Source organism: Haliaeetus leucocephalus, unplaced genomic scaffold (assembly GCF_000737465.1).
Source record: "Haliaeetus leucocephalus isolate CR32 unplaced genomic scaffold, Haliaeetus_leucocephalus-4.0 Scaffold1, whole genome shotgun sequence".
In the NCBI taxonomy this organism is placed as follows: Eukaryota; Metazoa; Chordata; class Aves; order Accipitriformes; family Accipitridae; genus Haliaeetus; species Haliaeetus leucocephalus.
In genome coordinates, this window is record NW_010972437.1 from 14,476,689 (window position 1) to 14,501,641 (window position 24,953).

At 34.5% G+C, this 24,953-nt stretch overlaps 1 protein-coding gene across 1 annotated transcript in view; it reads right to left on the reverse strand.

The window, feature by feature from the left end:
* Window positions 1-24,953, reverse strand: part of SCN2A (sodium channel, voltage-gated, type II, alpha subunit) — a 79,173-nt gene that overhangs the window by 5,797 nt on the left and 48,423 nt on the right. Inside the window, exons 17-25 of the mRNA XM_010567438.1 lie at window positions 23,071-23,550; window positions 12,284-12,404; window positions 11,760-11,914; window positions 10,600-10,773; window positions 8,344-8,466; window positions 3,249-3,530; window positions 2,651-2,704; window positions 1,441-1,578; window positions 221-325 (exon numbers count right to left, since the gene is read on the reverse strand). Coding sequence (XP_010565740.1) covers window positions 221-325; window positions 1,441-1,578; window positions 2,651-2,704; window positions 3,249-3,530; window positions 8,344-8,466; window positions 10,600-10,773; window positions 11,760-11,914; window positions 12,284-12,404; window positions 23,071-23,550 — 1,632 coding nt within the window. The remainder of the gene's footprint in view (window positions 1-220; window positions 326-1,440; window positions 1,579-2,650; window positions 2,705-3,248; window positions 3,531-8,343; window positions 8,467-10,599; window positions 10,774-11,759; window positions 11,915-12,283; window positions 12,405-23,070; window positions 23,551-24,953) is intronic.

A 24,953-nucleotide genomic window follows, 5' to 3' on the forward strand; every position in this document is an offset into this window, starting at 1 on the left:
GGGCAGGAAGGAAAGAGAGGGGAGGGGCGGGGGGGGGGGGCGGAAGAAGAGTCTTCCATATGCAGACTACAGAAGAGAAAAAAATTGGATTTCAGATGAATAAGGCTTTTCTTATATCACTTGGGTTTTTAGCTTACAGCTTAATTCAGCCTAAGGCCTAATTGAAACAATACCATTTTTAAATAAATGTAAAAATAACAGAAAAGATTTTTATTCTTACTGCTGGTCGAGGTATAGGCTTTTGTGGTTTCTTTGAACCCAATTTTTTCATTGCATTGTAGTATTTCTTCTGTTCTTCTGTCATAAAAATGTCTTGACCTCCAAAGTAAACCAAAGAGACAAAAACTGGTTACAATCATGTATCTCTATTGATTACTTATAAACAAAGATACTCAATAGTAATAATCACTATTATTCACCTCATCTGCGGGAAAAGTTAAGACAGACATAAAAAAACCCTTTATCATGATTATTAGTACTTTGGTAACAGAAGAATTGCTTTACATATTCCACTCTTAATGTTTAGGGTGTTTTTTTGAGAGGCTCTTGAACTTGCATTGTTTGTGGTAGACCTCTGCTTTTCACTGTGGAGAGGGGAGGTACAGAGGAAGGAGAGGTGCTTTTCCTTTGTTCTACTAAATTCCATCAGTTATTACAGAGGCACAAACTAATAAAATATTCCAATCCCCCTCTCTTGTTTTTTTCCTTTAGAGTAAATTTTGGCAAAATTTCAGAACTGACATCTATGATACCAAAGAAGAATTAGAAGGTATCCAGATGGTCACATTTCACAACCTCTTCTTCTCCCTCCACTGGGGCAGGACTTGAAGCAGGAGATCCTGGAACTACTATGTGGAATAAGTAGAAAAAAAAGCCAATTTCTCTCCATCTCAACCCATTTCAGCACATGGATCCAACAGCACTTCCACCACTCCAATAACACTTTGTGTAGCCAGATACTTTAGTTAAGTTCTGCAGCTGAACCACTGATACCTTTTAAGGCAGCATTGACAAAATACGAAGACTAGAGAGTACAAATAAAGATAATTCAGTGTTCATTATTAGAGTTCCGAAATCTAAACTGCTGAGCTCTGAGACATGAAGGTAGTATAGCTAAGAGTTTTTATAGCTACCTTTAGCTATTTCAATGGTTAGCCTTTTTATGAGTCTATTATAGACTGCAGCCCCAAATCCACATCTTTACAAAGATGACATTCAGTATTTCACTAACCATGGACAGACATATGTTGTCATTTGTCTATTAAACCCTCATCAAGCCAAATCATAAGCTTTAATAATTTAACGTATTTAATATGCAGAGCACATATTAATTTATCATAAAATGAAAAAATAATATTTTATGAATAAAGTTGTTGTGTGTGGACCAAAAATAAGCATTTTTTTTTAGCTTTCTTTTCAGAATAATGATGAAGTACTTATCTTCTTTTTCTGCTGGTTGAAATTGTCTATGATGACACCAATGAAAAGGTTCAAGGTAAAGAATGATCCAAAGATGATAAAGATGACAAAGTAAAGGTACATGTACAGGTTATCTTCATACTTAGGCTGATCCAAAACCTGCAAAAAAGGCATAGAAACTAAGCCTTAGTTTAACTGTGAGCACAGAGCCAAATATCTGCTGGACAGAATTTAGGGCTCTTACTCTGATCTTTGCTTCTTATGGTCAAGTTCCTACATATCCATCCCACTGATCTTCAATCTATGAAGTTACATTCTTGACAAAGAACTTTGCTATCAAACTTGATATTTCATTTTAAAAAATAGAACTGGCCTATATGAGCATAGAATAAATACTGAAGACACAATTGGTTTAAACTAGTATAGTACCATCTGTCTGAGTTTATAAACAACCAGAAACACCAGCTCGTAAAGCTGCAAACTTTTCTGTATATCTCATGGGAGGCCCCTGATGTGGGCTTGTGGAGCTTTCACTGCTACAGGCACTTAGGAAACTGCCCTGCGTTATGGAAGAGAGGCATCCAAACCGTGTTTAGAGTAAGCATATTTTCTTGGTACAGTTATGCACATTTACTGTGCTACAACAGGCCTCCGGCTGTGAGTGTAGCTTGCCAAAAAAGCTGGAGCTTTACCAGTATAGTTTATTCAGTTGTCTACTTAGAACTAGAGGACACCTTGCACCAAGGGAGCACGGGGAAGGCAAAAGGGTAAGAAAATGTACAGTCTGAGTTAAGAATAGGAACTGTGCCCTGAAGAAAGGAGTCAGGCGTCTTGCAGAGCACAGTGAAAGTCTCAAGTTTGAAAAAAGATCAGTGTTACAAAAAAATCATCTCTAAGCTGTGTATCGGTGCCTGCTTCCAAATGTAAATAATGCCTAAATGCACATAATGAGAGGAGGAAAAGGCATTTCATGGCACTAGTTAAGTCTGCTGTGGAATTGAGGAATTTTGGTCCAACTGTACCATAGAGAACATGGAATCCTTTAGGACTGCTCCTCTACTTTCTTTGTCTCTTGTATTTTTCCTATGGTTTCTATTTTCTTTAACTACAAAACTATAATAACTCCTTGTTCTCTCATTTTTACTGTTATTTCTGAAAGATGTTAAAATTACATTCTTAAATCTTGGAGCACATACAGTTAAAACAAATGGAATCAAGGGACTATACTTACATTACGAGAATCCACAGCTGCGTACATGATATCCATCCATCCTTTAAATGTAGCCTATAAACAGAACACTGGTGTTTACCTCATGCTTTTCCTGGAAAATGTCTTGTCAGAAACGTTGTTTAAGAGCTGAAGACTAAGTGTCTTTAGCGTTCATCATAAACACCAGCACAGTGCAATGTTAACCGGTGACTCTTGCCTTCTATTGTATGGTTCATTCATATATAAGAATTGCAAGCAAATTCTAAGAGCTGACTATAGAGGACACAGCATCTAATAAGAACTTCTATCAATTATGAGTAATATCTGATATAAAAGTTATTTTCTGTGTATGAGCAAATTAGGTGTATTTGATATAGATTCAATGCAGCTAAGGTGAATTAGGTTTGAATTATGTATTTTTTCTCATAGTTAGCATAGCCTTTACGCTTTGTATTATTTCTGTAGAGTCATGGATTTATCTCACACTTTATAATTCCAAACCAAGAAGTGAGAGACAAGATTTCTAAATGAATGAAACAATGAAAAATTATTTTTTACTGTTACAAGTAAACAACAGAGATATAGAAAGAGAAATAGAAATTAAGGAGTGGTGACTTACTACTTGAAGCAGAGAAAGATAACCAAGGCCTACATTATCAAAGTTAACCTTCACATTCTTCCATCGGGCAGTTTCATTGTTTTTTATGAGCTCCTCACATTGACTATAGTTGTTGATTTGGCTGATATCAAATCTCTCATCAGTTGTAGTGTTAACACAGTAGTAAAATTTTCCAGCAAATAGATTTACTCCCATGATACTGAAGATTAGCCAGAATATAAGGCAAACAAGAAGCACATTCATAATGGATGGAATCGCTCCTAACAGGGCATTCACAACCACCTAGAGTACAAATAAAACCAAAGACAGACAGTGTAAGAACATAGGAACCAGTAGCTTACAAATGTTTCATCAGCCTTTCTTAAATGTAACACTCTATTTTAATTCTAATATCTCTGTCACACTTTTTTAACTGTTGAGAGTAACAAGTAAGAAAAGCAATATAAAGAGAAAATGTCAACATAATTAGAAGGAAAATCATACAAATAGTAGAAAATTGTAGCTTTAAAGAATGCGAAAAAGAAGAACAAACAGGTAAAAAAAAACAGAAAAAATAAGCATTTATTAATTTTTTTTAGAATATTTACTTAATGTATATCTGCAAAACCATATCCATAATATTTCTCGTGACTGATTGCATCAAACACAACAACCTTTTTTCTATTACATGTTTACTGGATGAACAGTCCAAATCAATATTACTGAGCAAATTTTTAACTAAAAGTAATTTTAAGACTTCTTTTAAATAAAAGAAAACTCAGGGATGTATGCATGTTCATTTGGATGGTTATATATAAAAAGAGAAAAGCAGACATGTTCAAACCAGGAAACCAGCTGAATATCTGAACACAGAAAAGCTGGTAGTGTTCAGGCAAGTGGCAGATAAGACTTAAAGAAGGAAGAGGCTTGATTTAATTCCCAAATGAATTTTGGGGAAAACCTGGCTTCAAGAAAGAAAAATATGAAAATGAGTTCATGTACGATGATGAGCGATGATTGAAAACATTCCAGAATGAAAATAAAATAGTAAAGAAAATAAAATTAGGGAGAAAGTAGGTCCATTATGAATGAGAATGATTTCTTTAATGATGGAATTGATGAACTGCTAAAGTAGTAAACTCCTATTTTAAATCTGTTTGTAAGTCTAACAATATAAAATTTAATAACTACGGAGCACCGCTGCCAATTTTGCTAAAACAACTGAATCAGATCCTTAGAACCTGATGAAGATTTTGTTTTAAAAAAAATGCAGGACATGAGGTATTATATGGATGAGATTATTTATAATTCATTTAGTTTATATGATGTAAGTACTACAGCAGATCCTCTAGCACACTATGCTATCTGTTTCTATTTGAAATACAAATATGTAGCTTAAGCCTGTAAAATATTTTGGTGTTACATTTATATCTACAATTAATAGGTTCCATAGAATCAATTACTTGTAAAATTAGTCATCTAGGTAGATCACCTTTCATTCCTTGCCATTTTGCATAATAGAAAATAAAACCTTTGAATGTTAGGGTAGGTGATGGACCACTATCATGTATACCATATAGTAGACTTGGGCTGAAGGAAAGGAGAAATACTTGTTATACTTTCAGGGCTCCATTCCTGCCAAAACAATACCTCTTTGGAGTGACACATACTTTGGACAATATTCGACATCCTGTAGGACTTCAATGAAATTGTTGTTATGTTAAATTAAGGAGCTGGACCAAATAGGGTTCCTTTCAATGTAAATTACTGTATGACTCTATAAAAGCACAGAATGGTGGATGAAGTCCAAAGCTTCCATGGTTTTTTTTTCCACATATTTTAAATTACATGTTGTAATAAGTGTTTATTTCTAATGGGGAAATTAAAAAAAAATCAAAATAGTTTCTTACTCATACTAAAAATCTCCTTAGCAATACCAATTATAAATCAATAAGCAAAAATAATATAGCATTTTATCACTCATCAGCCAGGCAGAGAGGATTCCCTGACTAATGGATAAATCTTTTCTGACTATTTCAACGGTGCTGTCTTATGTTGACAGACCTGTACTCTCAACTTTGTCAATGACACGACACTGGAAGGCAGTGAGGAGTAGTTTGACCTAAACAAATTAATAGTTTAATAATAATGCTGAATTAGTTTAAATTGGAAATCCATGAGTTCACTGATTTTAGTGGGAAGTTTGAATGGAAGAATAAATGGTGACATAATTTTTTCCCAACTCAGGAATATTTTCCAAATATATGTTAGTTACTAGTTTTACATTATTTTTATTTAAAGTTATCTCAATTCTTCTACTTAAAAATATAAGTAGATTTGTTAATTGTAATAATATCATCCATCGGAAATAATTATTGCGATATAAAGGGATAGTTAATGAAGTGAAAAAATTTGTCCTCAAGCTTTCAGTCTCATTACACCCAAGAATTCTGTTTCTCTTTCTGCTACAGCTGCAGGTCCAGTCATGGTCTTCGTTCTTTAATTGCTGGATTTCTACAGCTGACCTACTTTCTCTGGTTTTAGTCTGAGTCCTGAAGCTATAGCAGGACCAGCTTGTAAAATGAATCATTTGAAGACACTCAACACATACTGTTGAGCATCACTGAAAACACTGATCCAGACACCTCCTAGCTTCCATTGGTAGTAGGGGTGTGAGAAAAGAGAGCAAGGCCTGACAGCAAGTGAAAGGAGGGAAAGCATTAGACAGACATTGAAAGCTTTGTTTACTGGTTAAAAAAAAGGTAGCATGTGCCTAGCACCATATAGCAGTGAGCGATAGTGCTTGGGGCAGAGCATAGACAGATTAATTATACTCCCACAGGCTACTTTCATGAAGTCCCAAGTGCAAATTAAAGTGTACTTCCCCTAGCAATAGTAGTGGTGCGAAGATGCAGGGGAAACATCATGTTTTCTATAGGGGCAATGTTTTCTATTAATTATTAGTTTGGCAGGCACAAGTCCTGATCCTAGAGAACAGTATGGTGGATTAAATATTTTAGATGTGTAGAATGGTATTTCTTGCTTGTATATAGGAAGTATAATGCTCACTGGAAGTAACTTTAAGTGCCTATGCAAATATATGCACCATACTATATTGTCATATTTTCAGTTCATAGATATTAAGCACCAATGAAATCACTATGTTATAAACAGACATCTTGAATTTCCACGTATCAGATCTTAAAGTCTTCTCATACTAATTTCTTCACCAACTTGAGCTACTGTGTCTTTAAAGACATTAAGCCCGAAATTGATTACTTTAAATAAGGCAAAATTCACTATATTCACAGGAAAATTTAAATGGTTAATTGCCTAACTAATAAAAATATAGGTCACATTTCTAGTCTGAAGTTATCCAACTACAGCCACTACTTTTTATTATATCTTTTGCTAAAGTCATAAATCTCCTTATCTGGGTATTTTACAAAGAGATACAGTTAGCAGATCAGGATCAAATCAGTAGGTAAAGTTTATGCCAACATGGAAGTTATGGGATTGACAATTACCCATAAACCTTCATGACAAAGTGATTGTTTTCTTCCTTGCCACATTAAATTGCCACTTAAGCAATTTACTGTGCATCTAAAATTTGTAATATTTTGTATTAAGTTTTTTTGCTAATCATTCTCAAAAAAACAACAGCTAATGGTTTTTTTAGCAAGATACTATTGAGGTTTTAAATAAGCCTTATAGCTGATATAAGCATCCCAAGTCTTCAAATTTACTTCAGCAAAGTTCCAGAAATTTGCTGGAGGCAAGGAAGTGGTATTTTCTTTTTTGAATTTATAACCTCTCATCAATGCCTGTTTCCTTTTTGGTTGAAGTCCTTTACTTTCCACATGCATAGAGCACCACATTTTCTTCAGAAGCTCATCAATTTGTAGTTGACTTATAAATTTGCTAATCAGCTTACAGCCTGGGGTGCCAAAGATCAGTGATTGCAGTAGGGAGCTCACACAAGGATCCCTCTTAAATACAACAATAGGGTTTCAGCTCAGGTGCATCTGCTGATTAGATCTATGGCAATATGTCCAAGGCAGACACATGGACCTTGAAGGTGTAAGTCAGACACCTTCTTGTGGCTGGAGCTAGAAATATCTACCATCTCCAGTTGTTGAGAAGTAGTATCAACTACTGCCCCTAAGAGAAACATTTCTAGAGCTTTCAGGTCATAGCAGAATACATAAGGTCTTTGTCCATTTCAGTGCACTAAAGAAGTGATCTAAACTAATCAATTTGACTTTGCACTGGAATAGACTGAGAGCCCAGTTGGGCAGCTGAGGGTCTCAGCTGTGGTAACTGACATGGTGATAACCCCCAAACAGCTGGGGACCGTAACTTCTCAAATAAACCCAACGCTGTAAGCAGAAGTCTTGTGATATGTTTTCAGTCTGCTTAGTGCTCTGTAGATTATAAACAACATTTAAAAATCAATATGGAAAGCAGTAAGCAACCAATTTAGGCCAGAAATCATAAAACCAGCTACATCTTTGATATACTAGAAAAGTTGTCTTAAATAGAATGCAATAGTTCTAATCTGAAAGAGAGATGGTATTTTAACACTGCCAATTTACTTATTAAAATAGGAATTAATTACAAAACTTTTAAATTGTAATGGAAATTCCCAATTAATATTTACAGATCATAGGTTAAAAGACATCTGATAGACTATGCATGATATTCTATACTTGTATGAAATACACATGTGCATATATATGTGTTTATATGTGTACACACTTTTATGAATAAGTATTGCTTTTTTAAAACTGTTCTGGCTATAGCAGGATTTATTTGTATGGGATAAATTCAGTTTTGTAGTAACATTGCATAGATCCATGCAGTTGATAAATCCTGGGGCTCTCCAGGAAAATATGAAATAGGGTGAAAAGCCAAGGAGCCTAAGTAAGTGTAACAATGTATGCAATAACACATGAATTCATATAAGCAGATGAAGCCTTTGCTTATATGTTAGTGATAAATGTGAAATATATAGGATGATAGTGTGGCATATCTGCATGGATTTGTCATTGATTAGTCTGCATGCATTGTTTCTGTGTACGCATGCATTATTTCAGATTCTTTCATTTTGTCTTACCCTCATCCCTTCAAATCGTGACAAGGCTCTTAGAGGTCTCAAAGCTCTTAGTGTCCTAAGGGATTTAATCGCACCAAGTTCTGAGTAGCCCAAGGCATTAGCTGTTAAGCTAACCAAAGAGACCTACACAAAAACAGAAAGGCAATATTGCTCATTCATCTTGTATATCCTTCCAATACATATGGTGGGAATGATGTACGCCCTGAACTTCTCAAGAATATTCAAGGCTGGACCTCTTTCTCCAGGAATCCCTCTATAACGCAGAAAGATCTTTCAAGTCAGACAAAGTAGAATAAAAGTATATTCTAGGTACCTGTTGATGAAAGATGTTGGTAGAATGGTATAAAAATGCTTTCTACATTCACATAAACCAGTCAATATTTGGTGGTACTTAAAGAAAAATGAAGTCACATGCAAAGAGAAAACTCCCAAAAGTTGGGTGGATTGGAATGGCAAATTTAGGTCAGGACTTCCTGTGATATCTTCAGAATTTGATGGAATGTAAAAACTCTCAAAAACCACATCCAGACCTGGCCTTTGGCCAAATGTAACTTTCTAGTGTCCAGAAAATCTTATTCAACAGCCATAGCTACCAGTGCTGTTCAGATTTAACCAGACTAATCAAGACTGATAACCGTTTGTTAGACAATGGTAGAAGCTTCATTGTTAGGCATATCCACACTTCATTACATTCCCTGTGACTCCTTTAACCACTTCATCAATTCTGGCTTGCATAACGCTGGTCTGGTCTGCAGGCAGATGAATAAATAAACTAGAATAGCTGTAAAATAAATAATACAATTATCTTTCATCAATAATCCTTAGAAATGTATAGTAAACCATTGGGAAGGAGTGGCCCTAGTGAAGAAAAAAAAAACCCAAACCATCTTCTAGTTCCCTCCATTTTAATGCCCTTCCCTTCCATCCTTCCTGTTGTCCCTTAATTCTTTCACTTCCAAATTAATTTTTCACTTTGTTATCTCAATCACCTGAGTAAAGATTTTAAAAAATGCTTCAGAGATTAATTTTTTCCATGAAAAAAATTGCACCAGGGTAAGGTTGCCATGAAAAACTAATAAAGTTATTTATAAAGTTCACAGAAGTAACTAAACCACAGATCATCAAATAAGAATTAAATATTTGTTGATAAATACAATAAATATATAATGATAGTGTAAGGTATTGTCCGTGCTGTCTCTGTAAAGCTCTACTGGTCACGGTAATTTACACATCTGATGACTGAGCCAATAAATGTTTTACAAGGATGCAGACTCAACCAAAGAATACTAAGTGTGCATATAGTCATATTTTATCATAGGATCTGCAATGCTGGTATGGATTTAAAAGTTATGTTTTTCAAGCTCTGTATAGTAAAGACTTCATGGTCTATCATATCATTGTAGTTTTAGGGAGATACATAGTGATTTCTACAGAATTCTGCTGCTCTTCAGAATGAGCGAACAAGTGATTCAAGACACATTCTTACCTTGCATTCCATGGCAATTACATAGGTGGAACTGAGAGATGCCCTATTGGCACAGACAGATGTAGTCAGGCTGTCAGGAAGGGAAATGAATGTCTGCTATATGGTTAAAGATCTGTAGACTTCCATTTATGCTACCCAGTACGTGCATATATTGTTGAGCATGTAGACTTGAAATTACAATGCACTTCTCACTAGGTCTCCTTTAGACAATGTGTGTCTGCTCCTTGGTGGTGCAGCCTTTTGAAAATCATTTGACCTATTCTAAAGGAGCTCATCTACAGTTCTCCAAGTGTCTCTTTTAGGTCGCCCATGTGATGCAGTGGAAAGTGCAAGAGTACTGAATAGTACCATGGAACTGAGAGTTCTTAGCAGTATTTTCCTTTCATATTACATAGAGTCACAGGACACTTACAGTAATGGATTAGAATGTTAGAAACCTTTAAAGAAATTGGTTTGAAATATTTAAATTCCGTATACAGCAAAAACTGAAGAGGATGAACAGCATCCTTTCCACACCGTGAAAAAAAAATAGTAAAAAGCATCATTTCAATAAAGCATTACAAATTCATAAAACTAGAGAATATCAACAAAACATCTCCAGAGTAATAAGTATATCAAAATATTTTTCTTTTCTGAACAGAATTATAAACCATACCACAACAACAGTTTTAAAATAGAGTTTCAATTGAATAGAACAGATATCTTATCCTGAAAACATAACATTCTGATTTTTAGAGCCTGTTGTGCAGAAAATGAAAAAGAATACATACATCAACAATCAGGAAGTCCAGCCAGCACCATGCATTAGTGAAATAGGTTTGAAAGCCATAAGCCACCCATTTTAAAAGCATTTCCAGAATGAAGATATAAGTAAAAACTTTGTCAGCATATTCCAGCATGGTCTTGATAGTTTTACGTTGCTCTATGTATATATCTTCAAATGCCTGTGAAAAATATTTTTGAAGATATAATTAAATGTCTTCACAATTTGCAGTGTGATATATCATAGCCAAGAAAGAATTTGAATTGGAAAAATCTATGTGATGATAAGGCATATATCCTTCCCTCAAGCACAACTTTTGCTTTCACTCCGTACTGTAGTCTTTTCATAAAGCTGGGTCAAAACACAATATTCAGCTTTCAGCTGAGCTGAACAATGATCCACGAAACTTGCTGTAATACCATTCTCCAAATCTCATTTTAATTTGTTTCCATGGATAGCAATGGCTTAATGATGCAAGGAATTCCTTTGTGGTAGCTACAACTTTATATCAAAATTATATGAGGAATTTAAAAATGACTCTGTGATACACAATTTTTGAGGAACTAATATTTGAAACCAAACTATACACACTAACCCACAAAGCAATCCTGAACAGAGATTAATAACTCTCTTTTCAAAAGAAAATGTCTACATTGACAGTGAATCACTGTGCATTGACTCAAGTGTAGAAAGTACACTCACTATATTTTGCTGCTGCTATGAGGAACTAATTACTTCAGTACTTACTCTGTGCTCCTGATTTAACATCAATCTGGTAAAATACCTGACGGAATCACGTTGGTACCTTACATCTCAGTTTGACAATTCAGGTTGCTGTTGATAAGTTCCTAGCTCAGCTGTGGTTTATTTTAAATGTGTGTAAAACAAAAAAAAAGGCTATTATCATCAATATGAAGACATGTGAATACCAGTCTGAGATAACTAATTTCTTATTTCCATTAACACTATATTTTGAACTTGCCAAACAATTTGTTTCATAGCCTGTAAGCAAACTGTTACATATCCTATGATATATGCCAAATATTTGTTGATATATGTTGCCATTAGAACATTTATGAATTGGATATTAAATTCTGATGTTACCTGCAGCTATATAATTAACTGTAATTCTAAGTGCTTGCTGCTTAAAATAGACACTGAATTTACCAAAGCACCGCTGCTGAGAAGAATCATGAAGACAATGAAGGTCTCAAACCAGTTGTGTTCAACAATCTTATAGCAGGTTTTTCTAAGATTCCACCAGATTTTCCCTTTCCCATCTTCTACACTGACTTGACAGCATTTGAATCTCCGCACACAGCCTACATGAGATAATAAGTGTTGAGATGTCAGAATAAGGTAAATACTTATCAGGAATCACAATGAACAGAAGTCATTTGGTTTATTTCAGTGCTACTGCATTAGATGCTTGTAAATAAGTATCTCCTATTTGAGGATTTTTGTTTCAATATTTGGAGTTGAAGTTTTGTAACTCTTATAATACCTTCCAAGGAAAGAGAGAGAGCACGAGAACAGTATATCTATGGCAGTACCTCTGAAAGAGTTACTCATACAAACAGAAAATACAACTATAATCAGAAAGCTGCTTCTTGATTTTAAATAAAAATAGAATCCAACCCAGATCAACACAGTTAGGTCTAATCACCTTGCATATCTTTTGCTTCGCCTACCTTCTGTAAAACAAGCCTCTGGCTCCAGAGCTTCTTCAGGTTCTGCTTCTGGCTGTTCCCCTTCTGGAGGTAGTCCGATATCAACTGTGCTGCCTTCTGATGAACTGGATGCATTTAATTTCTGTGAATGAAACCCCACATAATTATTTTTTTCAATTTTTTTTAATTTGAATAGAAGTTCATGTTTGAAATGCATACCGAAATATTTTGCATGTATTCCGTGCTCTGACATTAAAAGAAATTCATATCTACAATCTATAATGCCAAATTGCTCTACTACAGGTGAGGTCACAAGATTAGAAACTACATCATGTGCATTTTCCCTATTGAAAATATTTTGATATTTTCATACAAGGAATTGCTGAAATTATTAGACTACTATTCTGAGCCACACATAAGAATTCTGAAATGAAATTTCAGTAAGGTAGGAATGCGTGCCTTTCACACTTTGTACTGTTTAATTATTCCAATCATGTGGCTGCATTTTAGATGACACTGTAGACAGCATGTGTTAATAGAAGTAATTTTCCAACATCATGACCAAACCAACAGCAAGCTGCACAGATGTATTTTCATGTCTCAAGTAAATGTTATTCTATCAAGGTCGTAAAATCTAAAAAGTTTGAAAATATACTTTTCATTATGATTGACATGAAAACACATGTTATGTGTTGTATAGTATAGTTTAATTCTCTTTATTTCCAAAAGAGCAGCACATTACTTTAAGAGCAGTAGCTGATATTTTGCATTCTCATTTGCCAATGCATTTTCTGAATTTATCGTGTGTTTTGAAACTACTTATTACTTTGGTACAGTACACATACATGTCCAATCACTATAAAAGCCAAAAAAAAAAAATCTTTATTTTTGGAAGAGTAAAATGAAAACAAATGCTTTTAAAACAATACCATCATAAAACAATACTGCACCAATGAATCATTCTGATAATATCGTCCAAATCTTCACAATGATTCTTTCACACCATCACGTTATGCTGGCAACAGACAAATATGAGTACTATAATAAGTAAAAGTAGTTTGGTCACGGCATTCTATGACTCTTCTAATGTTATCACTATGTGGCGTATAACATCAGTAAAATGGCTGCATTGATAAGTAGCTAATTTTGTAAAGGGAATGATGTAAGCAGATTTAGAATACAGTCTATAGGGAATTAATATTAGACAGAGAGATGGTCCATGGTAACATTAAAGATATATCTTTGCTGACACTTAAAACTTAGAGGCATTATTCCTTTAAAACATGTTTGAGAAGCTCCAAATTCTATACAGTTTTTTGTAAAGGAAATCTAAACAATATTAGTATGTGAATACAGAAAGTACAATAAGACTTTAATGGACTTTTACATTGCAGACAATATTAAGTATGTTCTTCAAACAAAAAGAAGATTAATTCCTTTCTCCTCCACTCTGATTTTATCAAATCACACTGACAATACATTTTGCTGTGATTTTGACATAGGCTTAACTTTGATTTTTGTATACCACGGTACACTATAGCCCACATTCTAGAGGAAGACCAAACAGATGGAAACTTTTATTGTAGGGTGTATAATGCATGTAATTTCAGTGATATCTGCACACCCATTTCCTTTATGTTTCTTTGAAAATCCCAGCCTACATATTCATGTCTCTTGTTTGTGCATGAGCTTTAGCATCTATGAGGTTATGTCCAATGTACAGACATGGACGCACACTTTTCTGCAGATTATTATTTACAAATTTCCCATTGCAACATATTCAAATTATAGATAATGCATGGCAGTTTGATCATTGTGGAATACTGCCTCTAAAATGGAGAAACTGGAAAGCATGGGATAAATATTTTAGTCCCCAAGTAAGGACCGCAGCATTTAAGCATCAGTGGAAGTCAATCATCAGTTTGAGGAAAGGCCAGAAATACCATAAACGCAAGGTACATTCTAAAGAAATTTATATATGGTGTTAAAAATTAACATTTATCAATACAATAGACTAAATATTTTTTAAACTGAGAAGTGCCTATCTGTTTGTATTCTGTAGAGTTTTCTTAAAATGTTGCTTGCATCATTCCGATCTGGACAGCATTTCTAGCAGAATGCTGTAGTAGTAGCAGAGCAAACAAAAATTATGAACTGGTTAAACCATAAGTTTGAAAGACCTACTGTCCATTCTTTTACAGGAAAATGAAGAGTTCAGTAACTCAGATATTATGCAGTTAGTTTAATCACCACATGTTAATTTTAAGAAGGGATAATGAATTCCTATTACTGAAATTGCATAAGACTAACAGTTAACTCAAGATGGAAGATTAGAGTTATCCACTATAAGGAGAGATCAAAAAGATCAGGTAGAAAAGGTGGAAAATTATCGGTAGAACAGTCAATTATCAGAAACATCAGAAAGTCATCTTTCTTTATGTGGGGCAGTATGTATGGTGAATTGTATCTTACAAGGCTCTTCTCACTGAAAATCTGGTATGCTTCTATTAAATAGCTGTAATAATAATCATAGGAGTTAAGCTAAACAGAAGAATCCTAAATTGAATCAACAGCAGCTGATACTTGAAACACAACAATTAAATGCCTTATCCCACTGAGAATTCAGTTACTCTTCTGTTGATGTAACAGAGTATTTCCTTAGCATGCTGTTCTATTATACCTGAATTTAGCGCCAACCTGATCAGTATATGAAGAAGCATATTAGAAAAAATATTCAATAAATTCAATCTTTCATAGTTCAGTATCATTTGGGGAAGAAAAAAATTAAAATTTTCAACAGAACTAATTACTTTTTTGTTTGTTTCTTTGTTATTTTAAACATTGAATTTATTGTATGGCATTCTATACAATATTTATAAAGTCTAGTATGCATTACAAACAGCTAGGAAGGTTTTATGATACGACATCTTAAAATTTTACCAAATCAATTAAGTTCAGTATGCTAGGAAAACTTTTCAATAACAATCACGTATTTCCACAGCAAACTTCTGCTCTGGTATAAAGCAACTGACCCAAGGATGTTGTACTGATTTCTAGGTATTCAACACAACATCACCTGGGAATGGACCATGTTATTACTAATTACGTTTTGTGCATATGCTTTAATACATAGGAAGAATTTTTCTACCACTTACTGTGACCTGCCAGTGTTCACACATATGGAATTCAGCTGGATAGCTAGACTACCCCTAATTGCAGACCCTGGTACATTAGGTATGTAGCATATGCCCCAGTTCTTTACCTTAACTTGTCTCAAAGTTACCTTTGTACCTGATAAATTCTTCTCTGCTCACCAGCATCACAAAAACTAGATTTAGGCAGTGGTATATACCTAACATGTATACAGCTTTTTAAAAAAATGAACCTGTAGAAACAAGATAATCATCAAACCCAAACATTATCTTTGATATAATAGTGAGTCCTTTTTAAGCCTTTTTCATACCATGGTTCTAGGTTTCAAAAGTATTTGGTCACCCAGATTATAAGAGATTTATCAGGATAAAGCATTAGACACTCTTTGAGAGTTACGATGCTAGATTTTTTCTGAATAGTATGCTAAGGAAATTATTCTCAGAGAAATCTACTTTTCAAAACCTCAGAATGTACATAGTCCATCTCCTTTTCACAGAAGACGGTAAGGGGACAAAAGTACTTACATGGTTCTAAAGCAGCAGTATACTGATTATCACAGAGAGATACATGTATCTTTTATGTCACATCTACCAATAGCCTTGCCAGTCATGCTTTAGTCAGCAATACAGTACAGTATGAGATATAAATTTTAGTTTAGCTTTCAAAATAGAAACTGAAAGTGGAAAGCAGCTTGCCTATCAGAGCAGCATTGCAAAAAGCAGCAGCCAAGATTAGGTCAGGAAGTTTTTGACATAATTACTTTCTGAACCTTGGCAACATCTCATAGATTCATACAATTCTGCTTCACTTACAGCCAGGCCACTTTGAGCTTCTAACATTTCTTTCTTTCTTTGTTTCAAGATGATCATCTGCAAGTAGCTGAACAGCTCTTAGTTTAACATTTTTAACAATGCCTTAAATTTCATAATTAGCCAGGATGCCACTAATAGCTGTTGAAATCATAATTTAAGGGACTGAAGGAGCAAAGAGCAGAACAGACATGAGCAGGAAGATGGTACCAAGAGAAACCACCGTTTTGGTTTTGCTTTTAATTCCATTCCTCCCAAATACCTATGAAAATGTTAAATAATGGAAATTATATTGTTTTTATTTTCTCAGTGCTGTGTGGATGTCAATATGAAAATGAGATGTTCTGTGATGTAAATGGCAATAATATATCCAAACTTATACAGTCTTTTTCAGTACAGCTATATCACCTATAAAATCGATCAAGTGGTAAATATCATTGTAGTTCCACTGGTATAATTAAGTGGAACCTGGATGTCACTCTTTCTAGTGCTTATATGGTCAGGCATAACTACTCTATCAGTTAAAAAACCCAGAACTTTGTAAATCAAAGCAAAACATTCCTGTGATGATTACTGTCTGCAAATACTGCAAAAAAACAGGATCCCTAAATTATAGTCCACTCTATTGCTATTCGTAATTGCTTTGGTCTGCTTATTTATGAGGATTTCATAAATGAAAATATTTGCAAGAATGTTGGATGAAAGCAAAAGCATCGTAAGTAGCAGTGGAAACATTTGCAAAAGCACTCCCACTACTTAAGCTACTTAAGGCTCTTTAATTCACACAAGCGATAGTGAAAGCATATTTCTGAAACAGAGCAAGAGACTGCTGTTTGTAAAGATTAATTAAGCAAATTCCAATTAACTCTAATATTAAGAACTTGATATCATCCACCATGAATCACTATATGCCAATAGGATGTGACCAATTCACAATTCAAACAATCAAAAGCCTAAATTCTTCAGAGTATCAAAGGATTTTGAATAATGAATATTTTTAAATCAAAATATGACTTATCAGATAAACTATTCCTTAGAAAATATAAGACAAAAAACTGTGCAATAAGTATGTTTTAATTCCACTGATTTACCAAACTGAAAGCAGCATCATACAACTATGGTGTTGTAAATATTATGGCAATGTTTAGTAGGTGAGATGTAAATCATACTGAAGCTGGGGACATTTTGGTCCAAAATCAGTAGCTTATTTACTAGACTGCTGAACTTTATTTATTACTGATAAGATGAGAATAAGTTGAAGTTTCTCAGGGCAGACAGTTTTAGATGTTTGGGGAGGTAGTCAATTTGTGAGCATAAATTAAAGAGCTATGGTAAGACTGAATTGGGCCAGATCTTGCTATAAGTTTTCTCTTTGCACCTCTACACTTTTAAGTGTGGGCGTAAGTAAGAGCAGAACTGATCTCTGAATGTTTGACCAGCCAAATACCAGTTTTGTATGAGCTTTTTTAACCAAAAGATGGTCACATGCTTTGACTGTGGAAATTAAATTAATTTCATGCTGAATAGTGCTTGAAGTACTGCATATTAATCTCCAAAATAACTAAATGCTTATACGAGTACTGAAGAAAAGCATTTCTAAGGAAAAAAAAGTGAAAAAATAAAAAAGTTACTATTATGAGTTTGCAAGTTACCTCCATTATAAGCTTAAATGCAATAGTATGAAAGTTTTCCAAAACAGCTAGCAGATTTTCATTATCAACACAATTTACAGATGGACTTATATAAGCTTCTGATGAGAAACATAGCTTACGTGTCACATATTCTGTCTTTCTTCAAAAGGAAAGAAAATCCTTCAAAAATAGAATCTTGAAAACATTACCATCAAGATTGGGAAAGGTACATAGCATGCACTGCGAAATACTGTTAAAATATCATGGAAAGTATAGCATCTGAACCACAGAAATATTGGGGCTGCCGATCTTGCCTGACCATGCTGTGATGCGAGTCCCGTGACTCAGCAGAGAGCAGCTGTGCATGTTGTACTTCATTGCAATGAATGGGACAGGATCATAGCTGAAGAGCATGCAGGCCAGTCAATATCCGTTAAAAAGTGACTATAGTATATACATATAGATGTATAACTTGCTTAGGTAACCTGTGTAAAATTGGTGACACGATGCTCTGCCTCGCTAAAAGGCACCAGAGCTGCCCGCTTGACTGATCCAGCTTGGTTCTACTCCTGTGAGAAGTAAGAATGGTAGGAAATGAAGTTCAGGACACAGCACCTCTGCTTTTTTGCGCTAAATACTGCTTAAAGTAAAATATACATTATTAAGGTGTCTGCAACAGCATTAGGAGATCCCATATTTTTCAAGGCATTTAAAAATATCTTGTAACTTGGTATATCTTGGTGTAATTACTAGCCTAGAAGTTATACTTAGCATAAATATCTAATTATTACACAGCTATACATGCACTACAAAATTTTCTATATAAACTGTCTCCATAGTAGTTAAGGACTTAAAAAGGAAAAATTATTTTTATAGTTTCTATGCTGGATAGTAGTAATGCAACTTAGGTCCACAGACTTTTACATATAGGACAACAGACTCAGCACAGTGGCCCTATATTTGTCAGTGGCCCTACTTCCATGGTAAAGTTTTATTTAGGATTTATTCTCTAATTCCCTTATTACCTTATATCCCCCACTACCATTCCTATAGACACAATGTTCTCATAATTAATTCTGGTTTAGGCTTCAGGCAATTTTCTAGAAAATTCCTTGTAAATTCACGCCTACTAGCATGTACAATATTCTATGTATTGTTTCTAGAAAGGCATAATCTAGTTAACATGTCCATCAAAATACTGGAGAAGATGTATGTTATAATAACGAATTCAACAAACATTAATGAACTTAATTAAAACTTGCTAATAAATGATAATTGTGTTGTAAAAATTCAACTTATTGCCCTATACCACAGTGAATACGTGTATGCACATATATACATAGAGAAAAGCAAAAGCACACAGACACACACTCATTAGCATCTGGCTATCTTGTGCAGAGTGTTCTCACAGTACATGGATGCCTAAGCTGCCTTTCATTTGGGATACCTCTAATTGAACGTGGTTTGGTGGCAGTTTCTAACTTCAGTTCTTTTAATTTGTGGTATAAGCAATGAAGTGACTGGCAGACCAACACTCGGCAACAGCAGAATCATATCAATGGGAAAACATGAGAGGGCAGAACTAGAAAGTACATTATGGCATGCAAAAAAGAGGAAGTCTTGAACAAAAAGCCATTTGTAGTCACTTTTTTAATATTAAAAAATGCCTTTTGCTATGGGTAGTTTTCATGACAAGAGCGTTGGTCCTGTGACTAATAAGTCATCACTCTTCTCTATATCAAAAACCATGGTGGATAAGAATTATCTAGTGAAGAGTAGGAACTAGGATTAAGATTAAAAAATGCACCTTTGTGATTAAAATCTATTTGAAATTTAGTACTTAAGAAATATGCTCACAATGTCTCTTCTTAACTGCTGGGCCTCTCTTGAAGGTGCCTGAAATTTGTAAACATTTCCCTTCAATTTTTCACCTTCAACTTCTGCAAGAGTAAGAAATTTTTACCCTGAATATGCTCAGAAGAGTTTCAGGCTTGACCAGTCAAAACTGCTTGGCAGTAGCTCATTCCTGACTGAGTATGCATTTCTTTGTCTTATCACCTGAGCAGTTTGCAGTTCCTGAAGCATGATTATCACACACATTTACAGGATTAAGTGCCTCCAAGAGTGCAATGAGGACACTGTTTTCTTTTAAATACTGTATCTGGAGGAGAAAGCCTTTCTTTTATGGTGGAAGCTTAATGACTGGAGCTCATGTCTCAAATGTGGGAAAATCAGCTTTAAAATTTTCCCTATAGGAATTCAAACCAATATGTTTGTCACCTTGTAGAATAACCCCATTGGGTCCTTCCATTGGGGAAAGGAAGATTTGGCTAATGAAGACAGTCAGCAGTCATACCATCCTGTTATACAATGAAGAAATTGACGCACCACTGTCATTGTGGTCATACTTAGTCCTGCTAGCCACCAGCCTATAGGTTTGAATAAGGTACATCCTCCATCTCTTCTACTGACATAATGCTCTCAGCAGTTAATGAATTCATATGGGAAATTCAGGTTTTGGTCCCTATTTCAAGGCAGTTTCTGCATTTTAGCCACTGACTATTGACTGTTTAAAAATTATAAACAGATTTTGTAGCAGGGAAAAATTTCATTCTCAAAACAGATGCCTTAATCATTAGGCACTACCAAAAGTCACGTTCCTCCTTGCTGCCACTGTTCAGTGAATCACAAATTATTTTCTGTACAACAATTGTAGCTTCAGCATAAGAAATGGAGAATACTCCACTAGTACAGAACACTCCTGTGATTACATTTTTAAAAACAGACTTCAGCAGCTAATTAATCTAATAATCACTAATGAAAATATTTAAATTACTTCTTTCTCAGTCATTTTAATGACATATAGTATTTAAATTAGTAGAATCCAGTTACACTTCCAAATTACTTTTTGCATAGATGATGTCAATTAAAAATTATCAGACCTATAATCTATTTTGATAAAACTTCAGTTAATACATACATAACTTCATAACTTTTTAAAAAGAACAAGCACAGGAGAAGTATATAGGACAATTTAAAACATGGTTTACTACTACCATGAGTAATGGTAATATCAGAATCAGTAACATCAGAATTAATCTGATGTGGGTGGGAGCACAAAACAAGAAGTGAAGAGAGGAGAGTTTTTGTGAGTGCATACTTCTGATTGTACTGGGACTTCACAGTCTTCTTAGACTGCATCTGCGTCAGATTTTCTTTTAGTGTCATTTATACAGTAATATTATCTGAAGCATCATTGCCAGTTACAATATATCTGCAGAATAAACTAACTAACAGTATCTTCTTCACCCTTTCCAACTGAGGCATTTAGAATGTTTTATGAAAAATTATAGGTTTAGGTTGACAGCACCCTTGAAACTGATAAAAATACTATACTAACTTTACAGACAAATACAGAATGACAGACATGTATTTGTTACTCCACCAAGACAGCAATAAGTACTTTGTGATAAAGAAATCCAAAGTATTCTGTTTCCTAGTACTGAACTTTAACTTAAGACACTTTATTCCCAAACTTTCAGTGCATCCTCTGGCTATCACTAGTTGCTAAGCAGGGAAAAGGCTGAAAGTGATAGACGGACTTGAACATGATTAGCAGGAAAAAAGAACAGACCCCGAAGGACCAGGTCTATACTAAGAAACTACATGATTTACAAAAAGACAGAAAAATAATCTGTGCCATTACTGTCATATGCAATCATTACGGATGACCTCATTGATAGGTGGAATTTGACCAGATTAGCAGTAGAATTTGCTGCTCCTTTGGCAGCAGTAAGTTTTGAAATGGTTAAAAATGGGACAATAGAACAATGGAACAGCAGAACAATGGAAGGACAGAACAATGCGTTAGGCCTATGTGGTGTAAAGCTGCCTGAAGAAGATTCCTTTTCTTATCCTAGGTACAAAGATATAATAGAATCAACCAAAATCCTATACATTCAGATCAAGAAACTTTCATATAATCACCCTTTTCGTTACACAAAACAATTAAAGGCTAAACTACAATAACTTCTGCTTTGTTCTACACCCAAGTCATGGTTTTGAAGAGTAAGATAAATACTAATACTAAACAATCTGCAAAAAATAAATATTTTTAAAAGAACAGTAAAGACATTTCTGATAAGAAACAAGAAAATATGACTGTGTGATGCAGTCTGTACAAAAAAGGATCTCGGGGTGAGAATTACTAGAATCTTATCCATATTAATACCCTCAGATTCAAGCATGAGGAAATCACTCATGAAAACCTTCATGTTAGTTTATGTCTACACTGTAGCATGCAGTACTGTTCAAAAATACCCATGCTAATGCTGAATGAACTAGCATTGGTACTAAGCATAGCCTAGACTTAGTCCACTTGAGGTGGTGTGCCTCCACCATGTACAATTGTGCAGGACAGAGCACTGGGTTAACACAATAATAAAGGCTTCGGCATCCACTGTACCTCACTAAGCTCTAGCTTGGATTTGTCCATTTGGCACCACATTGGGCCAGAAAGAAGTACATTTTATTACAGTCACAGTAGGTAAGAGATCCGAGTATCTTAAAGCTTTGAAACTTACAATGGGTAACTGTATGAAAGGATCTTATACTGAGATATAAAGCTTCATAACTTTTTTACCATAAGGCCATTACTTCAATTCTTCAGTGGTTCTGCTACTATCTGATGTTTTTTTAGTGATTTATATGAAATCGTTTAGTGATGCTGGTCCAGTATTCAAAGGTACTTATGATGTATCTAGATACATTTTGACTATATCAAAAAGGTTAAAAGCATCAGAATGAACTGTTAATTTGACAGGAGGCACTCCAGAAAGCAGACAAAAGAGTAATTAAACTGCACTGATGAAATAAACATGGAGAAACTTGTACAACCCATACTCGTTTTGTAAGACCTCTGGTATCCAGGGCTATTAAATTGGTTCATTTTCTTGTTAATGATTTTAACTAAATTAAATATTAAAAAGTATTCATTTTCTACAAACTTGTCTTATGCATCTTGATTATTACTTTAAAAGCAATACTGTACTACCATGTCATTCGAAACCCACAACCTTACATTAATTTACCTTAAATACCATTACAAGTTCGTATATGCTGTTATACAGGAATTAGAGATTTGAATTCAACACTAGTAACCTTAGGAGAAAAAAAGAAAAGCATCAGAGTATTTTAAATATAGATATAGTCTTACCTCTTTGCTTTCTTCCAGGTCTGACTCGCTGCTGAACTCTTCCGTGTTTAAATTTTCAAAATCTGATTCCCCAACAGCAATTGGCACTGTCACAGTGAGACTTGGGTTGTTTATGAATGACATGTAATCACTTTCATCAACAACATATTTTTCCACGCTGCTGCCTATGCCACTGGTAGTTCCATTCCCTTCTTTAAGATAGGCAAGGTTTTTACCTATTTCTACTATTGTGTGGTTGGAAATACAGCTGTCTTTTTTGTTGTTTAGGTCCTCAAGAGGTTTGATTTCATCTAAAACTTTCTGCTTTCTAACAAAGGCTTTTTGGATGAATTCACGCACTTTTCTCTTCACATAATCTATGCCTTTCTGAATCCTTGCCACAGCAATCTGTAGATTGTTCATTTCATTATCATCATCTGTAGCAGCAAGGTTGTCTGAACTAAATGAGCTCAGCAGCAAGGCCAAAAAGAGGTTGAGAACCTAAAAGACAGTAAGGAGAAAATATACTGGATCTCTTATTTTTAAGTCATAAAAGTAATTCCATTATGGGTTGTTCAATATGACATAATTTTTATTTCACAGCTAGCACTTTATCTCAACCCACCTTCCTGTTATTCTTTCCAGTTCATAATCCCTGTCCCCCATATTTTTTTATAACTTGCAAAAATATTTTTTGCTTGTTTAACTTTACTAATATAGATGAAAATCTGAGCTGTTCCTTGACTTTCTCCTGAACACTGGAAGTAGTGCAGGTCTGCTCCTCAAATTGGAGAATGACATAAGGAGGCAGGATACAACATGATGTAGTAATTTATGCAAGCTACATCCGCTGTAGTGTTCATAGGTGAGGGCAATGCAGGCAGACTGCAGTCTTCTACAGTTCAACAGACCATAGTTTCAGTGTCTCTAACTCAGAATATAATAAACTTATCTATTTGCCAAGAATGTATCAGTATATTTTTGTTTTGGGTAGGAAAACTAGCTAAGAGATAAAGAGTCCACAGATGTGATACACCTCAATTTTAGGAAACCGTTTCAGACTTTCTTGCATGACATTTTACAAACATATAAGAGAAATTTGGACTATATGTAATTATGACAGACTATGTGCAAAACTGATTAAAAAACATATTTAAATTATATTTGTCAATTCTTCCTGTTCAAACTTGCGGAAGATTTTAGAAGGCATACCACAGGAATCTCACATTAGTCTGGTTAAACTTGGTATTTATGCCTGTGGATAAGCCTATTTATAAAATTTGTGGATGATACAAAAAAGAGAAGGGATGCTAGCACTCAACAAGAAGGAACTACAATTAGGCATAACCATGGTAAATTGTTGAAATGATTCAAAATCAATATGGTATTTAATTCTGAAGTACTAGTGTGGAAATGTTCGTTACAAAAAATGAAAACTACATATACAGAAGGTGTGAAAAGTTGCAAGGTGGAAGCACTGCAGAAAAGGGCATATAGGCTGCATCAGGAAAGTAATGCTGGTACAGAAAGTTCATGTCATTTGGGGATGTAGCACAAGGAATATTGGGTGTAAGACATTGAAGTATAATCATTCAACATTATTTGGTACTTGTGTGTCTATCCAAAATGCTGCTTGGCAAGAATTCAGAGGCCAGTAGCAGAAGGGATAAGCAGTTTAGAAATCATCACCTATGAGAAAAAATTGAACAACTAAGCTTATTTTGTTTCAGAAAGAAAAGACTGAAAGTGGAAACAGTAAGGCTTTAAGTATTTTAAACGTTGTCACAAAGACCAACTGTTTTCCATCACTATCAAGACCAGTCAGTTTAACTGGCTGTAAAAGGCAATTTAAGTTAGATGGTTTTTTAAAAGGCATTTATAACTATAAGCATAATTCAGCACTG